The 21,949-nt window shown below is 48.8% G+C and overlaps 1 protein-coding gene across 1 annotated transcript in view; it reads left to right on the top strand.

Moving 5' to 3' along the window:
* PODXL2 (podocalyxin like 2) overlaps positions 1-21,692 on the top strand; it is a gene marked incomplete at its 3' end in the record, with an annotated part of 28,158 nt that extends 6,466 nt beyond the window's left edge. Inside the window, exons 2-8 of the mRNA XM_082289098.1 lie at positions 3,800-4,093; positions 13,290-14,170; positions 15,172-15,246; positions 18,183-18,339; positions 19,255-19,316; positions 20,965-21,144; positions 21,483-21,692. Coding sequence (XP_082145224.1) covers positions 3,800-4,093; positions 13,290-14,170; positions 15,172-15,246; positions 18,183-18,339; positions 19,255-19,316; positions 20,965-21,144; positions 21,483-21,692 — 1,859 coding nt within the window. The remainder of the gene's footprint in view (positions 1-3,799; positions 4,094-13,289; positions 14,171-15,171; positions 15,247-18,182; positions 18,340-19,254; positions 19,317-20,964; positions 21,145-21,482) is intronic.
* Between the last annotated feature and the right edge of the window lie 257 nt (positions 21,693-21,949).

The following is a 21,949-nucleotide window of genomic DNA, read 5'->3' as shown; positions in this document are numbered from 1 at the left end:
TGCAGAGCCTCATCTCCTCCAGGTTACGCAGAGGTGCCGCAAAAATAGAAATGAGAGACAAACGCCCCATTGAAGCAGCTGGTGAGCCCTGGCTCCGTTCCCTGCTCCCTCCCATCTACAGTTGCAGGGCTTTATTCATTTGTTTCTTTATTCCTATCACTTGATCTGCCTTTTAGAATACAAAATCGGGAGACTGATGGCTGATAGAAGTTGTTTAATCCCTGTTTCCCATCCCAGGAGGAAAATGGCCTGCAACTGTGGTCTTGGGCATTAGATTTCCTCTCTCAGCTGTGCTCCCCTGCCTCCCAGCTCAGCTCATGCTTTGATTCTTTCTTTGCCTTGGAGTTGACAGCTGCATGGAGCTCCTTTATGAGAGGCTTGAAAGAGAGGGGGAGGATGGCAAGTCTTGGGGCTGCTTTTTGGCACCCCAAGCCTTTGAGTTTTTGCTGCTGGTGCAGAAGGTATGAATGAAGTGGTGTCAGGATGGTGTCTGGAGAGGTACTGATTTGTATCCTGGTGTGGTGGTGCTGTTAGCTCTGGGGTATTTGGGCTGTGCTGGCACAGAGGGTTCCCCCAGACCAGTCTCTGCATCCTGTGCCTGTAGATCAGGCCCCAAGGTGTTACTCACATCTGCCCCAGGAGACACCTGTCTTGATCAGGCTGTGCATGACTCATTCTTAGGGATGAGGTGGTGTAGTTTTATCATGGGCTGAGGACAGCGCAGCATCCCGGTAAACCAGATAATGCAGCTTAAGGGGTTTTAACTGGGTAAACACTTCAGAGTTAAAGGAGGGTAAACAAACTCCCAGCATCCGAGCTTCCCACATGGATGGAAATAGCTCTCTGGATTACCAGGTTCACCTGCCGTGAGATGTCTGTTGTAGAAGTGGTGGGATGGGCTGTGGCTGAGCTCTGGAGTTAGCCCAAACAGGGTGCAGCTGATGGAAACAGAGGTTTGAGGCAGTGTAGATGCTGGCACAGAAGTACATTTTGAGGCTTTGCCCTGCTGCTGGGGAGACCCAGGAGGTGTTTTGTAGTGTGCCACATCAGCCATTTCTCTGCTAATGGGAGTCAGGGGAAACTGAGGCATTGGGGTGGATAAGGAGCTTGCTCAGGATCCAGGCAGTCAGTTGCAGTCGCGTATAAACCAAATATTCCATGTGGCCTTGGACCTGCCATGGTCTCTCCCTATTCTTCTGCTCTCCTTTGCTGGATAACTTGGAGAATATGTTTATTTTCTCCTTGTTGCTGCTCTCTGTCATGTATGCTTAAGCTGTAAGCTCCTCAAGATGAGTGCTCTCTCTGGTGGGCTGCTCAGTGATGCAGGTGTTGTCTGTCAGCTGGGGAAGCTCGCATTCAAACCTGCTGAGCACCCCTGGGTCAGCACGGGGCTGGCCTGGCCAGGTCTTCCCAGGTCTGTGCTCATGCACAAGGGATGTGTGAGCTCTCGATTCCAGCTGTGGACTTCACTGTTTGTGCATGGCCTGAGAACTAGCACATCACTAGAGATGCCCTGAGGTGCTTGGTTGGCTCTGTGATGCTGTAGCAGCTTCCTTCCCTTTTGATAATCTGCCTCTTTTGCCATTCCCTTTTTGTTGCAGCTCAGGCCTCAGCTGATCTTGCCTTGGATCAATAGGGCAAAAATAAACAAGATTGAGAAGTGCTGAAGCCTGGCCCAAGTGTGTATGGGAAAGGGTAACCAATATTGGATTTTGCTGAGTTCAGAGAATAGTGGAGGAAGGTGGAGAGAGTCAGAGCAGGCAGAAGACTTAAGAAATGCATTTCTGGCTTCTAGCATCTCCAGGACAGGTTTGGTAATCAGTCTGTCAGGTGAGGAGTGACTCCCAAACTTCCTGTGCCAACAAGCCAATGTTGTCAATGAATGCACCAGGGCCAACCCATCTGCCACTGCCCCATAGCTCATCTTAGCACATGCCCTGGTTTGGATTTGTGCTTCTGGGATGTGGAGTTGTAGGACACAGTGGTGGGAAGCAACATTGGGAGGTTGCCTCTTCTGTGCCCTTGCCCGAAGGCAGTTCAGCTCTGCTTAAATCATTTCAGGCCATGTGTATCCAGATCTGTGTGCAGCACCCAGGTGATGTCTCAGCAGTGCTTTGGAAAATCTCTGTTTCTAATGCTTCACGGCTCTGCAAGGATTTTCACATCTTCATTCCAGTGGTATCTCAGAGCTGTTTCTTTCCTCTTAAGACATTTCTAATGGATGTTTTCCTGTCTTGTATCAGAAATGTTTTGTGCTAGTTCTCAAGGGGGCAACTTACCACTTTATGCTATTTCTTTTCATAATATTTCTGTTATTCCCATTCTCAAGATTACCTAGCTGTACCTACAGTTTTTCTGTGTAGGGAGGATGTCTCCTCGCTTTGTGTCCTTGGCTAATTTCATTATCATGTTCCTACTTTTTGTTCCAAGGTCATTTATGAAAATGTGATAGAACAGCAGATCCAAGGACAAACCTTGAGGAACTCCACTAGTAGCTTCCCTCCAGCACAAGCCTCTGTCATTTTTTGTGTAGCCAACGCCTTACACTTCTCCTGCTAATAGGTGTCTTTTCTTGTGTCTCTTGTAATTCTGCATGAGGCACTGTATCAGATATTTGACTGAAGTCCAGATGGATTAGAGCTGCTGCATTTCTGTTGTCTAAAAAATCAGTTATCAAAGAAAAATACCAAATTAGTCTTCATTTCAGCTTATTCAATTAGTTCAGTTCAGTGACTAGTTCATTAACAATTGAGAAACTGAGTCTGAGCTGAGAAAGCAAGAAAATTTGTCCTTTTTTTCTTCTAATTATGAATAAAAATCAGCTGTGAGAGGATGAGATCTTCTAGTTTTGATGTGCTGAATAATAGAGGGCTGCAAAGCAAATGGCTCAGTTCACCCAAATTAGTTACTTTGCTTGCTTAACAAAACTGTTTTAAATGTAAAACAGCTTTTGGTAATTTTATTTTTTCCGTATGCCTCCATATTTATAATGGTATTTATCGGCTGAATAAAGCCAAGTTCCAGGTGCTGTTTTCTTGCATTTTGATTGAAGTTCAATATGCATGTGAATGTACCTTGACACAAATCACAATTAAAGTCTCATCTAGGAATCAAGAAGTGTCAGTCAATCCTTCTAATAGTTAAAATGGAAATAATAAGAGTATAATGTTGAAAGAAAAGTGCAAAATGCAGCTTGCTTCCCTGCTTAGTGTTGGGTAGATGTTTGCTGTTGTCACAATATAATTCTTGCCTGTAACAGTCAGCCCTTCCTTATGAAGACCAACAATGTGACTGCGTTGAAGTTCAAACAAAAAAAATAGATTTTTACCCTACAGATTTAAAACACGATCAATACTGGTTGTAAATAATATTGGTTTGAATCAGTCCAGTTGAATATAATATAGCTGCAGATCAGGACAGTCGGATAGAAACTGTCACTGTTTTTACAAGGCCAGAGTTTCATGGCTGAAGTATAAGACATTCCACCTCCCCTCCAGGGTGGGTGATTAACAAGGCACCCCATCCTTTAAAGAGGCAAAAACACCTCAGAGAGGGTGAATCATCACCCCAGAAACAGAGGTGCCCCAGGCTGGGTGATTGCTTGGTACAGACTCCTCCTGGATGTGAATGCTCCTCTGCATGCTTGTGGATGTTTCCCAGAATACTGTAATTTTCCTCATCAGCTGAGAGCACAGCCCATCTTCGGGGCAGGTTGGTTTGGCAGGAGCAGGCTTCAAGGGGAAGACAAGCCAGTGGGTGTCATTCCTCTCTCTGATGTGTGTTTACTGTCATTATACAGGGACCTTGTGCCTCTGCCTTGCCTCCTCAGAGGACCCAACTGCCGATGGGCTCACATCAACTTCCCTGCTGGAATTTGCTATGATGTCCCACTTGGAGGCCATGAATTCCCACGAGCAAACGAGCCCGGAGGCTGCAGAGCCAGACCTTGCCCCTGGCTCTCTGCATGCTGCTCCAGGGTCGGGCTTTGCCAGCGAGGAGAATGAGGAGTCCAAGATCTTGCAGCCCCCACAGTACTTCTGGGAAGATGGGGGAGAGCTCAATGACTCCAGCCTGGACTTGGGACCAGCAACAGGTAAGATATTTTTACCCCATTCTTCCTCTCCAATCTGCAGGGACTCTGGGGAAGTGGAAGGATGCAGGGGTCTATCTTCCTGCTTTGACACAACTCACTAAGAGGGCCTGAGATTAAATGTCAGCTCTATTTTCTCACCTCAGTGCCTGATGTGTCCCCAGTGAATCCTGAGCAAGCACAGGCTTTAGAAACCAAGTTACAGTTGAGCTTTTATTCCTGAGCTGCTATGAGCTGGGAAAAGCATTGCCTCCATCTAGTTTCCCATTGCCTCACGCCCTCCTTTCACCTTCCCCCTTTTATGCTCTCTTCTCTCTTGCTTTTTTTCTGTTGCTGTCTATTAAGCACAACTTTAGGGTCTCAAGAGTCCAACTGAGATCAAGGCTATCTTAGGGTTTGGGTCAGAGCTGGGTTCCCTGGATCAAATTCTGGATTCCTCCCTCTGTGGCTTCACTGGGGATTTGGTCCAAGAGAAGACAGTAGGTTTTGTCCCTTGGGCAGCTGTCCTGTTGCCTACCCTGTCCTGCTACTTCCTGAGAAGTCATGACCAAAATGGGTTTCATTGGCATTTGAGCTCGCTTTCCTCTGTGGAGTGTTTTTGTGAGAACACTGAGTCCCCTCGGTAGTCTCTCCCCAAGCCCCTCACTGGCTTTGAGATGCCTGCAGTGAGAGGGGTGGGAGGAAGGAGGAGGTACATTGCAGGGTTTCCAGTAGCTTAGGAGATTATTTCACATGCTCCTGCTCTTAAGTGTCTTGTGGGGCATGTATTAAGTGTTACCCAAGGACCAGGCTTCAGCCTTATCCCTCCTCCCTTATCCAGTATCACTCTCAGCAGGTCTGACTGAGGTCTGCAGTTAGAAAGCACAAGTCCCGTTTTATCCCCGCTCCTGTTTCTGTGACCTTAAAAAACACCTGTGCTCACACAGGGCTGAGAGCTGCAGCAGAGCCATGGCTTGGGTTGCCCACTGAGGCACAGTGCACACTCTGTGGGGCAAGGGCCATCCCAGCCTAGGTCTCCGAAGCCCTTTGCTCACTGGCAGTGCTGCTAAACGTGTCTGGCCGTGCTCTCGCTGCCCTGGGGCGCTCGCAGGCCTGGCCGTGGGGCAGCGATGCTGGGGCGGGCGGATGGTGCCGCATCCCTGGGCCGTGCTCTGGCTCAGCCGCTCTCGGCTCCGGCAGCGCTCAGCGGCGCTTTTCTTGGTGTGCCAGCAGGCACCTGCATGTCCTCACAGATCTGGACGTGACTTGGAGAACAGCGTGTGCTTGTGCATTGAGAGCGAGATGACTGGGTACCGAACCCAGCCTTGCCTCCTGCACGTGTCTCGCCCCATTTGCATGCAGAACACGCTGCTCTCTCCTTCCGTTCTCGCCTGCAGTACTTTCCTCCAGGAACAGATGTGCTCTTTCAGCTGTCCTTTATGCGTACCCTGCCCTATCCGCTGCCCAGCTAACCGCTGCTCTGCTTCCAAGTGCTGTTTCTTCCCCTGACCATTGCTGTGTCCAGAGCTCATGTCTCAAAGGCATTTCAGAACCTTGGTTAATAGAACAGTTTGAATTATTCAAGAGCTGGGAGTGCATTTCTACTTAAAATTTAATTAGAAACCTGCCGTGTGTCATTTTACAAAAAAGGATATCGTAATAGCATCCCTAAATTGGGCAGTCTTCTCCTGTCGTGCAAAGCCTCTGTATGAGAGATGCACACAACCAATGGAACTTACATGCTGCATGTGTGACAGATGCCATGTGATACATTGTGGAACTGTGTGATGACATCTGTTAGGTTATTTTCAATGTATAAACCCATTAAACAGTTTTAAACAGCTGCTGTTTAAGGAAAAAAAAGTTTATGGTGTAAGTTTTCCTTATGTGAGATTTCGTTCGGTGAAGTGTAGCCCAGCATAGTTGGTAGCTCTGTCCCAGGCACACACACTGGAAACGCTGCATCAGTCAAGGCACAGAACAAGATTGTTGTACTCCTAGAGAGAGAAAATTACCTGCTGTGAAAGGAGATCTGTGCTGGCTTCTTACTGTGTTTGTATAAAAATACTGGGCCTGAACTGGTGGTGGTCTTGCAGATAGACCAGATCTCCTGCTATTCAAAAGCTGTATTAGTCATTTCCATCTCTCCTTTTTTTATGTCCCTCTGAACTCTGTGTAGGGAGACTCCCCTGCCTTTGTGTGACTTCGAGGCTGCAAGAGCTAAAAAGCAATAACAATCTGCAGCTGCCTTTTTTTTTTTTTTTTTTGCTAAGCACACAAAAAACATCCTTTAAAAATATTTCTAGAAAACATGTGGCATCTAGGGCCACCTGTTAGTCCATTAGAAAGTGAGAACAAACTCCCAGTGGCAGAGCACAGCTCAGCCTGGGGCTCTGGTTCTCCTGAATAATGTGCTTTTGCTGATTTATGCTATGGAACAGTGAATCTCTATTGACATCAGTGAGCACCAGCCTGTGGAAGGGCCCTGACATTTGTCTCATTCTGTCTGAGGGTGCACAGAAGTGTGCACTTGCATGTGTGTCACCCCATACACAGCTGCTACCCGGCAGAGCCACATGTGGAAGAGATGGATTAGGTCTGGTGGGAATTTGGATGCCATATCCTTATGGAGAGAAGCAAGTGTGTGATTTGTACTTCAGCCAAAAGGCAAGTCAGTGGAGCTGTGAACCTGTTACTTCTGCATCCTTTCAGGCTTCCAGGGAACCCAGAAGCTTCTCAGGTTGTAGTTTGGGTTTGGCTGCTTCGCCTCACCTTTGGTAGCAAATTGGCCTGAGCCACAGATAACTCTGAAGAGAGAGTGGACCTGCAGGGTCTTGCATCTGGCCCTTTCTATCCTCCTTTCCTTTCATCCCATTTCTCCATCTTGTTTTGCCTGGAGGTTTCCAGTCCTCTGTGTTTCCTACTGCTATGCAGATATCCTGGGCAACAGATAAAACATCTCATCCAGCTTTAGGGCTAGAAGATGGGAGTCAATAGGACTGTAGGTGTCTTTGAATCCCTTGCTTTTGGTGAAAGAGTTACATGGTGGTGTATCCACCCTGGAGTGCTCCCTGTTTGCAGCTCTTGGTGCTCTCCTTTGGCTCAGTCAGGATGCACTGCCCCACACCTTCCTCTCTTCCAGCGAAGGCTCAAGGCTGAGGTAGCCTAATCGTTAATTCCTGGGAAGTGTGGCTCCTGAAAATGGGCACAAGACTTGTGACTGTCTAGTGCATGAGGGCACTTAGTCCCTCTCCTCCCCTGCCCAACAGCTGAGTGCACAAGGATTGGAGTGGATCATCCCATTTTCCAGGGTTACAGTGGGCTGGCATGAAGCTCACTTCATTACAGCCAGGGACTGCTCTTTTAGCTTCAAGGTACTTGAAGTCCAAGTACTGGGAGCTATCAAAACTAGTCTTATAGATTGGTGATTTCCTAGGACAGCATGTGGTGCTTTGTGGGAGGGGGGAGGAAATTTTAATCTTTTAATTATTCATAGTAATTAGCAGAAGGGATTCCCAGGAGGGTTAGGATGAGGGATAGTAGGACAGACAAGTTAGAAAGACTATGTTCAAGGAAAAGTAAGTTTTCTGACCAGCTAATGGAATAAAATAACTTCCATCTTCTCTGATAGTGAGATTCACTTCCTTCCATGATGAATTACTTGCCTCTGGCCAGAGAGATCCCGGTATCTCTCATCCTTACTGAAATCTGCTGCCTCTTCATCCAGACTGACAGCAGATCTGCAGTTCTTAATACCATCTTCAAGCCAAGCATTAATGAAATGAAGCACCTGGTAAAGACTGTCTCCATAAGCAGCTTAGTGCTGAGCAGCCACCTGCCCGAGCTCTGCTCCCGGGGTGCCTCATGTTTATGCCCTGGTTTAGTGGACAGGAACATGTTGGGTGATCTGTCTTGGGACCAGCCAGCTTGGTCGAGACATTGCTGCCAAAGGCTGACCCATGGCAGAGGGTTTCTCTGGGCATGGTGTCACCCTGGTGCACCTATCCCTGACTGATGGTGCTTGGCTGAGGATGGCTTATTCTGGCTTTGTTGCAGTCCACGTGCTGAGCTGGAATAAGGTATGAGGCTGTTTGGGAACAGCTGTAGTCCTTGGTGCCTGGTTTGTACCTCAGGCAAATTCAACAATAATGAGGCCTAACCACTTTGCTACTTTGGGTCTCTCTTTTGGCTGTGATCTCTTTTGTGTGTGTGGACTTGTCTTGGAGTCATGGATAATAACTTCTCCTAGCTCTTCTGGAAGATTAGTATATTAGCCCCAACTGGCTCAGTTCCAGCACCAGTAATTGTATTTTGCCTCTCTGAAATCCCCCTGCAGTTTCAATCAGCTGGAGTATGACTTTTTTGCAGTAAGCCTTACTGTTCTATACTGCTAAAAGGAGAGCAGATACAGTTTCTGACCTGGCTGCATTTTTAGTAGAGTGCCCCTTGTGATTCCCAACATTGGCAGATGTTTTAGTGTGGATGATGCTATGTGTTGTGATTGGAGCCCAGGAATGGTCTTGTCTTTATTACAGTACCTTCTAGTTATCAGTAATTCAATCACTGGTTAACATGACCTTCCAGTTTAATCCAATAAACACCTTATGGTCAGGTTATGTGTACTAAAAACAATGAGGATCACCCTCTTCCTGAGCTGTCACAGTTGCTTTAAACAGTTAACAGCAAATACAGGGTAGGGAACCTTGTGGGGCAGTAACTGAGACCAGCTCTTCTGAATGATGGAGAAGCAGAAATGTAATGAATTAAATGTCTGGCTAGGGAATTGTGCTTTGGCACAATGCCATGTCGTGGCCCATCTGGTGTCAGGGAAGTTTTATTATTGGTTTTGGAGGAAGCAGGACATTGCCTGAGTGGTGGCTTTTGTGGAGGTTTGAAGCTCATGTTCACCTCTCGCAGGGACAATCATCTCCCCAGGCGAAGGAGATGCATCTGTGTGACCCAGACCTGGGTCTGCTGGGAGGTGCAAAGGGCAGGACTTGGAAAGGCTGTGAAAGATGATTTTTTCAAAAAATACTGCCTGAGGGTTTTTGTAAGAGAGCTTGGAAGGGAGCAGCTGGGGGATTGTGGGAGGCAGCTGGATGCTTCAATATGAGTAATATCACTACTGGTGGAAAGCATTAAGGGGTGAAGCTAAGGATGTGGTGGCAAAGAGGTGAGATAGAGGTGTGGAATTTCATATCGGTGAACCAGACTCCCAAGGGGATGGTGTGGCTGAGAAGCTCTGGGAGGGCACATGACGTAGAGCTGTGTCTGCCTGTTACACTCCTCTGGTGCATCCCTGCTAGACTGTTTGGGCAGAGGTGCTGGGACAGTTTCATGGTTCCTGTGGTCGATTCTCCTGAGCTGTCCCTCTCTGTGATCAGGCCGGCTCCACTGTGGCTTGGCTACTCCTGTTTGTGGCTGGAAAGGGGCACGTGCCATGTCTCTGTGTGGCCACGAGCTCCACTTGTGCTCCAGCCTACTGCTGATCTTGGTGGGAGACAGCAGACCCTGGCAGGGAAGGAGCTAAGCTGAGCTACCTCCTCCCTCCTCGGGCAGCTTTGGGTTTGGCAGAGCTCTGCTTCCTCCCTGAAATTAGATGAGCTGATAAACAAGGCAAATGTGGCATTGCAGCCAGCTCCATAATACCTGTCTCCTTTGGCAGAAGACTGTCCCATTTCTGCAGCAGGAGCACAGGCTGCCTGTGTCTCTCTGCCTCTCTGTTCTGTGGTTGCTGTTTCTCCCCACAAATAGGGCGAGAAGGAAAGTGGATGGCACTGGCATCGGAAGGTGGGAAGGCCTGTGGGTGCACTGCCATATGCCCAGAGCCAGGGGTGTCAGGTCTGCTGAAGGTAGAGGACAACCAGGTGGGCCAAGGGGGTTGTAGGAGACCACTTGCTGAAAGGGAACTGCTACCCAAATGCTGGAAGAGATGCTAAAAATGGGAGATGCCCTTTGAGTTCCCTTAGGGTAGGAGGGAAGGGGAATCTACGGAAATGCTGAGAATACTCTTCAAATGGGCAAGCTGTTAGCTCTGCATTGCACAGATGAGTGACAGGCCAGCTTGTCTGGATGGAGATTTGGGGAGAAGATGCTAGGACCAGCTTAGAGGCTGAGATCATACCAGGGAGATGGACAGGGTGCAAAAATTCCTTCAAATCACAGAAGAGGGGTGTAAACTAAAACAAAATATGAATGCCTTAAAGACACCTGATCTTGTGAAGTTGGCAGATGCTCTCGTTAGTGAGACAGTAGGAGCTGATTCCAGACAGGAATTGTGTAGCTGAAGAGTCTGGGAGGAAGGATTGACTCATCATCGTTGACATCTGGATGTGGCACTTGGGAATCTGGTTTAGGGATCATTATAGTGCTGCTGGGTTGATGGTTGGACTAGATCCTGAAGGTCTCTTCCAACCTTGATGATTCTGTGATCCTTCCTGAACCTGGGAAAGGATTGAACCCTTTTGGTAACTGGGTTGTATGGAGAGATCCTTGTTTTAAGGAGCACAATCCAGCAGCACTATGACCAAAATGCCTCAAGTTTCACTGTTCCCTACATGAATCTGAGTAACAGCCCTCTCAGGATTTGGGAGGAGTTGAGTTTCTAATCAGTGGGGTCTTATGAACCAGATGGAAGGATGTTCCCAGCTTAACATGCAGGGTAGTGGGGAAACTGATGACAAGCAGGAATGTTAACTCAGTTAGTAGCAAGTGTGAGGATTCCTGTGTCTGCTTCTACCCTGTTGATTTGTTGGCCTAGAGAAGCAGCTCAGGTTTCAATCTTTGGCTGCCTTGTAAGATAGAAGTCTGCTGGGAGAGAGTGGGATGGGTTCTCCCTAAATTTTCTTTGCCCAGGAGAGATGGCAGAGGCGGCAGTTCCTCTGAGATCTTTAGATCTTGTTGGTGGAAAGGCGGCAGGGCTGCACCATGTGGGGCTTTCCCCCACGGGAGCCAACTAATCTGTGAGAGAGCACTTTAGGGAAAGGTTGAGTGTGTGACTTCAAAGGAGAGCTGACTGGCTGGGAGCATTTCTCGCTCCCGTGGGACAAACCTCATGCTGCTTTTTTGTGGCTTGTTTTATTGCTGTGCCCATCTGCCTGCCAGTTCGTGCTCTGCTCCAGGTGGGAAGAAGAGCGCAGAAGAGAGAAGGTGCAGAGGAGTTGAGAATATCTTAGAATGTCTTTAGGCAAAGGAGATGGCAGATTGGATCACTGATCCTTGAAAATAACATCTCATCTGGCAGGGCCTTGTTTTGAGGGGCAAAATCCTGACTTTTCACCCACAGCATGTCAGGGCAGAGGGGGTTCTTGGTGCAAACCCTGAGTTATCCCTGCAGTAGCAGGAGTAGCAGAGCCCTGGGAGATGCACTAAGCTTTACTATCTAAGAAGACAGTCCCACCCAAACCTCCTCAATCCCCTGGTCTGTGGCTGTTTCTCCTGTTACCCACCATCCATCCAGCAAGGCAGTGACTGTGTCTGCAGACGCTGGGATGTTACCTGTTGCTGTGGATTTTTGGGAAGATCAATGCCAGGCAGTGGAGGAGAGATGGGGTTTTTTTGGTCTGTTCTGCTGCTGAATGCTTACCAGCCTCCTTGGCTTATGAGGAAGCATCACCAACTGGCTGTTGGGAAGCAAAAATCTTTTAATCCTCAGGGTCTTTGGGTGGGGTGTCAGGGGGTGCTCTCTAGTGAGACACAGCAGCAAAGGAACATGACTTCTGCCTGCCATGGGCAGCGAATCCTGGTGGCCTCTTTGCAGACAGAACTGGGAGCTAGTCCCCACACCACGACACTGGGTCACGCTCATCTTTGGGCAGTGTCTGGGAGGAGCTGCTGACACCATAAAGGGAATGAGCTGTGGGTTGGGAAAGCCACTTGCCAGCTGAACAGGAAGATCTTTACACCTCCTGCTTGGGGTGGATGGAACAGTGTGTTTTCTGCTCAGGAGGGGTGGGCAGGAGTAGCATGGGCAGTCCTGGTTGCCAGGGAATACCCAGGGCAATGGGTGTGATTGCTGGCATGGTCCTCTCTGCCTGGGAGCTTGCACCCACTCTGGCAGCAGAGTCAGGGATGCATGGAGCTTTTTTGTGCAGATCTCTGTAAGGCATCCAGACAGCTGCTGCCCACTGTGCTCAGTGGAGCATCTGCTTTGGCAGGCAGGAGAGAAGACAGGAGCCTTGGGAATTTCAGACAGTCATTTACTTAATAACTCTAGACAGAGCAGGGGGCTGATTTCTGGCTGTGAAGGGATCGTCTTCCTTCCCTTCTCAGTGAGAATGTGCTGTGCTTGTCTCAGGGAGAAGGGGAGTTAATTGGGATGCAGACTCCTGAAACAGAGCTCCGTGGGTATGGGCAGTTTCTCAAGAAAGATGAAGGTTGATTTATGCTTGCTGGATTTGTTCCTGCCACTCCAAGCTAAACATATCTGATCTTACAGATACTTTCCTTTTCCTGGGGTTTCAGCTCCTTAGCTTCCAGAAGAAACCCCTACCTGCTCTGACTCTGATCTTACATCTGTGACCTGCATCTCCTTCAGCATCTATGTTTGTTTAGCAGCAACACTTCCGTTCGTGGTCAGAGCCACAGAACAACCGGGGCTGAAGCTGGAGGGAGGGGAGTTAGATTCAGCTGCTGTAGCAAAGCAAAACTAATGCAGATGTTTGTGGGATGACTTTTCTGCTCTGAAGTGCTGTACAAACTCAAATTCTGCATTTCAAAGATGCCCAGGTCGATTCAGGGTTTGGTGGTATTACTTGGTTGTAGCAGGAAGGAGGATTTGGTTTTCTGTGCTTTAGTTTCTCTTCTCTAGTATTTCCCATTTAGCTTGTGGTTGACTGCTGCTACCACCCCATATCTTTCTCAATCCCATCTGAAATGAATCTCTGGATTCCAGCCTGATTCCTAACACTCATAACCTCAACTTAAAGATGCCAGGTGTCAGAACTGTTACTTATTTTTGTCTGTGGAAGTGCCTATGGACAGACAGATATGGAGAGAACAAGCGTGGAAATTATCCCTCGGGAATATGGGTTCACTGGGATGGGGAGATGGAGAAGTGCACATATTGGATGGGATTGTTCTTTGCTGTGGCAGGCTACCTGCTCTTAGAGGGTCTCTGCCATCTGACCCACCTGTGGCTGAACACATATAATGGGATGTGCTCTGCCTTTCAGAGTTCTTAGTTCAGATGTGACATGAAGTCTTTTGGATCTCTTTTTAGATTATACCTTTCCTGCTTCATCCCAGAAGGCATTGCTGAAACGGAACGGGACACAAGTAGACAACTGGGAAATGGCCACTGTCCAGCCGCCGGCAGAATTTGTGGACCCTGACTTGCACACACCTTTCTCCACACTAGAGGAAGAGGAGGGGCTGCTCCCTATAGACCCCTCAAGAGGAGGGATGGAGAGCCTCCAGACCTCTGGACCAGAGGTTACATCGTCTGAACCAGTGGACCAAGAGGACTCCTTCTCCCTTCTGTTTTCCACAGCCTCCGCCAGGCCAGGTGGTGTGACTGAGGCAGCCATAGGAGGGCAGGAAGAGGACTCTGTTTCTCCAGACCTTGGGAGCAGCATGGGACCAGGTCTTTTACCTGTGTCCTCTACTTTTTCTACTACTGTTGGTGCAAGATCTCCCAGTGTTTCAGAAGAACTCTTGGAGGTGACAACTGGAGACACTTGGGCTATTGGGGGAGCAGATTCAGAGCTGACTGTGGCTGCCACAGGAGCAGAGCTTGCAGAGACCACGGTGGAGGCTGGTGGGGAAGAGCATTCAGCCAGGGAGGAGGCCTTGGAGCCCACGGTGGGGTGGGAGATGCCGGAGCCCACGATGCTGACTGAAATGGAGCAGACAGTGGAAACACCTGTGGGGACACTGTCTCCTGCAAGCACCTCCCCAGGCACCCAGACTCCTCCTGGGAGTGAGCAGCACCCCACTTCTGTGTCTCCGTGGGACAGAGCTGATGAGCCTGCGCTGGATCCCGTTTGGAATGACACTGAGTCAGCCACTGAGACTGCGGCAGCAGACAGGAGCTCGTCACCACAGGCTGGGGATGCCCGCATGGCCATGCTGCCAACTGAGTTGCCCTGGGACTCGGCACAGGTCACACTGGGAGTGGGGTGGTTGGCTACAGTGGGGATATTTGGGTACTTCACTCCTGGATGGGTGTTTAACCCCATCCCTAAATCTGACTGCTGGAAGTAGTTTTTTCTGTTCACCCAGTCAAAACTGAATTTTCAGGGAGAGTTATTCACAGCAGTTCTTAAGGGTATCCATCATCCTTGGTGAAAGCCCTGCCCCCTCACATCTTCCCAGCTGCACAAAATCCTGCTTCTGATAAACAGAAGCTGAACACCTTCCCTCTGGGGCACGCACAGCAGAGAAAGCTCCTTGTTTCCTCAGCCTGCATTATTGGAAGTGTCAGGACAAACATGGCCCCAAGGATTTCTGGAAAGGGAGTGAGAAGAAAGTGCTGGTTTTGCTGCTGCTGCCTGCAGGGACCAGATGCAGAGCAGGTGGAGCAGAGTTATGTGTGAAGATGTTGGTCTAGGAGAGCCTGTGGGAGAGGAGGGGTGAACTGCAGTTCCTGAATCCTGGCAGCTGGTTAAGAGAAAATATGTAGCAGGACCTGACTGGTGAGAGAGTACCAAGCAAAGCTTTTAATTTTGCTTTCTGCCCCATGGTACTCAGGAGCCTGAGCAAGTGACTTAGTCCCTCTGTGCATCCTATCCTGCCTGCAAATGCTGCCCTGTCTCACCAGTTTGTTTAAGGACCACAGAGGCTCCTGGTTAGGTTTTGTGTTAAGTGCTGATAAGGCTGCAGGGTAGATTCCACTGAGAATCTGTGTCCTCCTTGAGTTGAGATAGAGGTGGAAGGTCAAGCTGAGCTGTGGCAAGCTGGTAGAGTAACTTTGTCCCTGTTCCATGTTAGCACTGAAATGGTGATTCCTCCTTAGAACACAGAGTTAGAGGATGGTCACATCCTTTGAGAAGTGCTCCTGGGAGTATGGCACAGCCCTTTGCTCCTGTCCCTTGTGTACCCTGTGCTTTCAGCAGCAGAGTTACATTCACCTGAACCCAGCTGTCTTTGTCTTGTCTCTCCAGGTGATCTGCAAAGACTGGAGCAACCTTGCGGGAAAGAACTATATCATCCTGAATATGTCAGATAACATTGACTGTGTAAGTCAGTCCAAAGAGATTTGATGGCATGGGGGCAATGGTGTTTAGGGGAGTGAAGGCAGACACAGCTTTTACCACACAACATTTTAAAAGCACTAAATCTCAACCTATAGAGGCTGTGAAGAGAAGGGGAGGAGGACAGAAATATTCCTGTTCTCCAAAAGGGAAAAAGAGTGGGTGGAGAGAGATGATTTTGGTCCAAGTCTAGCACATGTCAGTTCCATATTGGATTTTTTACTAACTTCTGGCTGCTGTCTGTGCCAGTCAGTACCTGGATTGTCATGAGACATGAGAGCTTTCAGCATTGCACCTCTTACAGGATTGAAATGCAGTTCTCCTTCCTTCTCTTCCTTTTCCTTCCATTCCTTCCAGCATATAGTAACAATCCTCTGATGGCTCAGAGGAATAGGGACTCCCGTTTATTTGCACTGTGCATGGATAAGTATCAAGCAGCTATCACTAAATCTTCCTTAAGGGTCTCTTCTCCCCACCCTGTTATCTTGTGTGTTATCTGGGTCTGTTAACCAGCCACGCTCTGCTAATCCAATGCCTGTCCATCCATCCTCATAAAGCTGCAGTTAATTCATGAGCCCAGAGCCCCTTGTGGATCCCTGGTAAAAGGGCTTGTTCACTTCTGCTGGGCCTTTTATCAGGCACTTAAAAACCAGTTGTGAAAGGCCTGGGGTCAAGATGCCTTTCATAATTCTAAGAAATTATTATGAGCCTGACAGCCTGAGACCAAAATGTTTCATTGAGGAATTGTGTTCTGGCCTCGTGCATCTGCACTCCTGCTTTGTGGGGCTCCTGCTGTGGGCAGAGCCAGCTGGTTCTGTTCCTGCAGGGTTGCTCTGTGGCACTGACCTGTTGCCACTACTGGTGAGTTCTTGGTTGGTTTATTTTTCTTTTTTTTTAAAGGTGACTTTTTTGGGGACAGGGAAAACGGGGAAATTCCTATACACAGTAAAGCATGCAGACTGCTCTAAGAATAGATGAAAAGTCAGTCTTTTTCCTCTTGATTGAGGCAGACCAGTGTGGAGGGTTTTAAGTATCTCTGCTGCAGCTCACAATTGTAACGCAGAAAATGAGTCCTTGAAAACCAGAGTTTTTTCTGCCCTGTTTCCTTCACATCCCCATTGCTCTCTCTCCTATCTCTGTGGACTTTAAATACTGGTTAATTTTGTAATATGTAGTAGCTTCCTTTCTGTGGTCACTGGTACTTGTGTTGTTTAAACCTCTGTAAGGGGAAGAACTGAAAAGCAGATGTGCAAATGTCTCTTGATCAGATTATGTCTTTGCTGTTGAATCCTCAGTTTGGCCTTGCTGGAGGAAGATGGTGCCCTGGGATAGGCAGGACTGAACTGTTTTTCTACTTGATTTCATGTTTCAAAGCATATTTCCCAGTGAATGATTTGTGCTGTACTACCCCTTATTCAAAGGGACATTTGTCGACATACATATTTAACATGAGCATTCCATCATTCCCTGCCTCCCATTACCACTTTGCATGAGTGAAGCTGGAATCAAGCTTCTCTCCTTTCCACTGATGTTCATGCAGTTTGTTTCCTACCCTTGGTAATTTGCTCAGTTTTGGCACCTCACCTACTGTCTGCCTGTCCCTTTTGTTTTTTGGTTTCTGTATCTGAGCTCTGTGGTGTTTGGGTTTCTGGGGTTGTGAGGGAGAACCTGTGTTGCAAGTGCTGTAGTTTAAATTAGTGTGAATGGGGATTCCTCACATATTTCCATATTTTGGTGCCATGATCTGATGTGTATGAAGTCCCACTGAAAAGCTGAAGGACAAGGAGGGTGCTTAGCCCCTTCCAGAGGGTTGCACCTTGACCTTCTATACACTATGTGGCACCAGGCTCTGACCTGCTGCAGGGACCATGTCTGTATTTCTGGGTTAAGCTGGAAGCCCGTTTGTCTTCCCAGTGGGCTCCAGGCAAGGGAATCACTTCAGTCTCTCTCTGGGCAAATCCCCCACTCAACATACCTGGAAAGTTTGCCCCTGTGAGGACTGCAGGATCTGACCCAGCAGTGGTAGTTGGCTATGCATAAGGAGGCGACCTCCACCTTGGCACAGGTGCATTCGGGTTCCTTCCCTGCTCCCTCCTCTCCACCATGGAGAATTTATCAGTGCTCTGCAACCTCTGCTTTCCCCATCACCAGGAACATCTTGCTTCTGTCCTCCTGCTCCTGGCTCAGCTGCTCCCCCTTCCTCTGCATCCCCCAAAAGAGAGCCTCAGGCTGACAGTGGGACCATGAGCTGGAGCTGCAGCTGGGCATCATGGTGCTGCATCATGGTGCTGCTTCCTCACGCAGCTCCTCCTGCCTCCCCATACCAAACCCCATAATTTGATGAGAGGGGGTACTGCCAGGCTCTTGTGATTCAGGCCCCAGTCATCGATGTCTTCCTCAATTAGGCCATTTTTGGCACAGACCTGTGCCTGCCCTGAGCGCTTCAAATTGCCATGGCAACAAGAACTCTCCATTTTATTAATCATCTGTGTGGCCTTCAGGTTGGCATGGCAACTGGAGATAAGAATAGAAACACAGGAGTGAGAAAGCAGCAAAGGAGCCTGCCGAGGGGTGGCTGGAGCACATCAGGCTGAGCAGCACCTGCTGACCCAGCGCTGCTGTGGGGAAGAGCCTGGCTGCTTCCTTCTCACCTTACACCATAATGTTGCTTCAGGATCTCTCTGTGCCAGGAGAGCTGGGCTTGGTGTGGGGCATACAGCAGCCATAGGAGCTGAGGAGAAGGGTTGGTGCATCAGGAGATGTTTGTGGGTCCAGCCTGGGGCACTGTGCAGCAGAGCGTTGCACCAGGTTTAATGCTGCTGGATTTTGGGCACGTGTGAGGTCTCAGCTGTACCAGCCCTGCAGTGCTACAGCTGCCCTGTCCCCAGCATGCACTCACCAAGGTTCCTTTCCTATGGCAGGAGGAGTTTCGGTTGGAGAGGGGTCCCCAGCTGTTGGCACTGGTGGAGGATGCCTTCTCCAGGCAGCCGGAGGCGCTGCAGGAGCGCTGGCTCATCTCTCTGAGCAAACCCAATGAGAACGACAAGCACTTGCTAATGACACTGGCAGGGGAACAGGGTAAGTGCTGGCAGAAGGAGCCTTCCTGTGATGGGGAGTGTATTTAAGGGGCTCCCAAATGGAGGTACACAGCCATGCTGGAAGGAGATTTTGGTTTCCAATCCATTTAAATCCCACCAGTTCCCAGCGTTCACCGGACTTGAGGGATGGAGAGGGATGGAGAGGGACTGAGGACATAAGACTCTTTCTTCACTTCTGCCTTCTGGGTTGTTCCTCACTGCTTGCACAAAGCTCCATCTTCTGCACTTTGCCTTCAGCTTTGCTCCCTCCCTGGACTGCCTTTCCCCGAGCATTTGTCAGCTTTCCTGATGCTTATGTACTCCCCTCCATGGCAGTATATGACAGCCTGCTCTTGGTTCACTTCCTAACCTATCAATTCTTAAGTCCTGTCCAAACTAGGACAGTCCTCATAGTGCCTCCCTTCATGCCCAAAGAAACAAAAGCTGACAGTGAAGATGGGCTGGACTGGAACATTTTACCATCTCTTTATTCCTATTTTAGTACAGGGGTCCTTTTCCTGTACTGCTTCTGCTGCCTGTCTAGTGATAGAGGTTTCTAATGTTGACATTATGGCCTCTATGACCTTTATGAACCTGTCTCCATGACTTTTTGAGTGCTGCTGCTTGCTCCCAGGGCAGACACAGATCCTGAGAGCTTCTGTGGTGGTGGGGAGGGTACCTAGGTGGCTCTGGTATCAGTTCATCTCTGGATTTTTTTTTTTTGACTCCTTTAAAGAGTGTTTGGAGGTACCCTTGTCTGTGATCCTATGTTCTTTCAGCCTCCTGATGTAAAACACCAATGAACAAAAATGTGTGTTCCCCTGCCTCCATCCTGTTGGGGATTTTAGACTGATGAATACATCTGACTGAGTAACCTGAGCTGAGAGCAGCACTGATCTCTTCCTCTACTTTACAGGCGTTATCCCTACAAAAGATGTTCTCATGGCACTGGGGGATGTTAAGAGGAGCTTAGCTGAGGTAAGAGCCTGTCTGCCTGCATCCGTTTGTTAAGACCAGTTATACAATTAAAATAAGCAACTTGAAAACTGGGAGCATATCTCAGTCTAACCAAGTGCTGAACCCATGGCAGGCAAACAGATGAGTCAGACGCTTGGCAAACTCCCTTCTCCCCTCACTGGTAGTTGCCAGGCCATCAAATGTCTGCTCCTTTTAAGAGAGTAACTATGGGTTATTCCCTCCCTGCTTTTCTGGCTTGGTGGTTGTGAGACTGCTTTTCACACATCCATTTTGTTGGAATTCTCAGTGTCACCCCTTCTATACCATTGTCAAGAGCAATGTGGGTGCTGCAGAGCCCCACATTTGGCCCTGCTCACCCTGCAGCTATTTTACATGCATTGGCTTCTCTTGACATGTTCACACGCCTTCTGCAATTCCAGGGTCTGCATTTCACTCCTTAAACAACTGCCTCTACAAGGGCAGGCAGAGGACCTGGGTCAATGGATGCCAGAGTCCTCTCCCAGCTGCCTCTAGGCCTCACATATTCTCTTCTAACCCTGGGCAGCTTGGAAGAGGATAGAGATGAGGACGAATCAGCCTCATGATGTCTGGCTTTGCCCCTTTGTCCTACAGGGTATATAGGCACTGAGGGCCTGATTCTGCTTGAGTTTTTTGCACCACTGGAATAATTTTGCTGATTTTAGCAGTGGAGTTGGGTCACTGCCTTGCTGGCTGTCTGCTCTCAGGTTTTTCCCTGACCTAACAAACCAGTGCAGTTAGACAAAGCAAATTAAGTGCTCAGTGGTGTATTGATTGGCTTATACCAGAGAAAGTGAAAAAAGCCAACCCTGTAGAAATTATGTGACTGAAGTATCAGCACCTAGAACTGTCCAGAAAGAGGGATTTGTGGGATGCAAGGTTTGACTTTGCAACTGTGGCCCCATGTGAATGTGAGTCCTACCAGAGCCTCCTTGCCACATGCCTCCGACTTCTCTGGCTGTGTCAATAATGAAACTCTGCTCACTATGCTGCCCTTGCACAAGCATGAGATTGCAAGGAGGGAGGGTATTCTCTTACACCTGTCACACTTACTATTGACTGGATATGTAACCTGTTTCAAATCTGCCAAGTCACTGGAACCAGCGTTGGGCTGTTTGCTGACAGCCACAGGGGGCCAGTTTCTAGAACAGCTATTCCTAAGCTTTTAGGCTCAGTGGGCAGCTGTCCACTTCCAAGACCTTGTAAAGACCACTATGCCCTCTTAGGACCTGAGCTTTAATGGAAACCTGCTTATTAGGGTTACATTCTCTGCCAAGCAGTTACCAAAGCCTCAGCACCCATCAGTGGTCCATAGTTTGTCTTGGGAACTCTCAATCTTGGACAGTTTCTCCCTCCTTGTCATGCACAAAGGTGTGATCCTTGTGCAGGTGAGCAAAATAAGGTTGTGCCTACTGTCATTTGCTGATGTGTCAGCTTTCATGGAAAATGGTGTTATGTATAGTTATGTGCTTTCTTGTCATGTAGCACAGTGCACAGCCTGACTCTCCAACCCTGGCTTTTAGTTCCTCTGCCCACCTTTGTGGTCCTGTACTTGGACCCTGGAGAGTTGGAACAGGATTCTATCTGCCTGCAGGTCAGGGCTTTTAGTGTACTGCTTCCTTCCTTCCAGATTGGTATCCAGAACTACTCAACCACCACAAGCTGCCAGTCTCACCCTAACCAGACACGCAGTGATTATGGGAAGCTCTTTGTGGTGTTGGTGATCATTGGCTCCATCTGCGCCATCATCATCGTGTTGGGGCTCATCTACAACTGCTGGCAGAGACGCCTGCCCAAGATGAAGAACATGGTGAGCACTGCATGGGTGGAGAAGGTGGCCAGACTCTTAGCCCTGGGGATGGAGGGAATTGGAAACTTAAGAGGGAGATTGTTTTCCCCTGTCCACTTCTGGGACGTAGCTGGATACACTGCTGGAGCAGCAGTGGAGCCCATTCAGGTGTAAGAGAGATGCAAATGTGTTTAGGACAGCTCATTTCTGCTGTGAGGATTGGGCTAGGAGAAAATTTGCCTTTCCCCCTGACCCTGCAAAGTTCTTGGTGACCCTCATAGCCTGGTCTGATTGTGCTTCTCAGCAGCATTAAGACCTGTACCCCTTTGTCTCCATTTGTGTCCTCTCACCCCTGGCAGTCACACGGCGAGGAGCTGCGCTTTGTTGAGAACGGCTGCCATGACAACCCCACCTTGGACGTGGCCAGCGACAGCCAGTCGGAAATGCAGGAGAAGAAGCCGAGCGTGAACGGTGGGAACACCATCAATGGCCCCGACAGCTGGGATGTCCTGATCAATAAGCAGGCGAGCGAGGATGTGGATGTGTTTGAGGAAGACACGCATCTTTAGAAAAAGAAGGGTGGGAACCACCCTCTTAAACACACTTGTTTCTCTCCTATCTTGACTGATGGACCATGGGATCAGGTGGCTTCTCAGGAACTTCTTAAAACCTTTGAACAGGTCTTTGGGCAAGTTTTCCCTACGGAAGTCCTGAGCCTGCATCTGTGGCTTGGAGCCAGGAGGATCACAGAACAGAGGGAAGCGGGAGGGGTGGGTTTATAGATCTCTGTGTGTGTGTTCCTATCAGTAGCACCAATGCTTTCATC

The sequence above is a fragment of the Coloeus monedula genome, assembly GCF_965178545.1.
Source record: "Coloeus monedula genome assembly, chromosome: 11".
NCBI classification, from domain to species: Eukaryota; Metazoa; Chordata; class Aves; order Passeriformes; family Corvidae; genus Coloeus; species Coloeus monedula.
The sequence above is the reverse complement of the archived record's forward strand: the minus strand, read 5'-3'. Positions and strand labels throughout refer to the sequence as shown.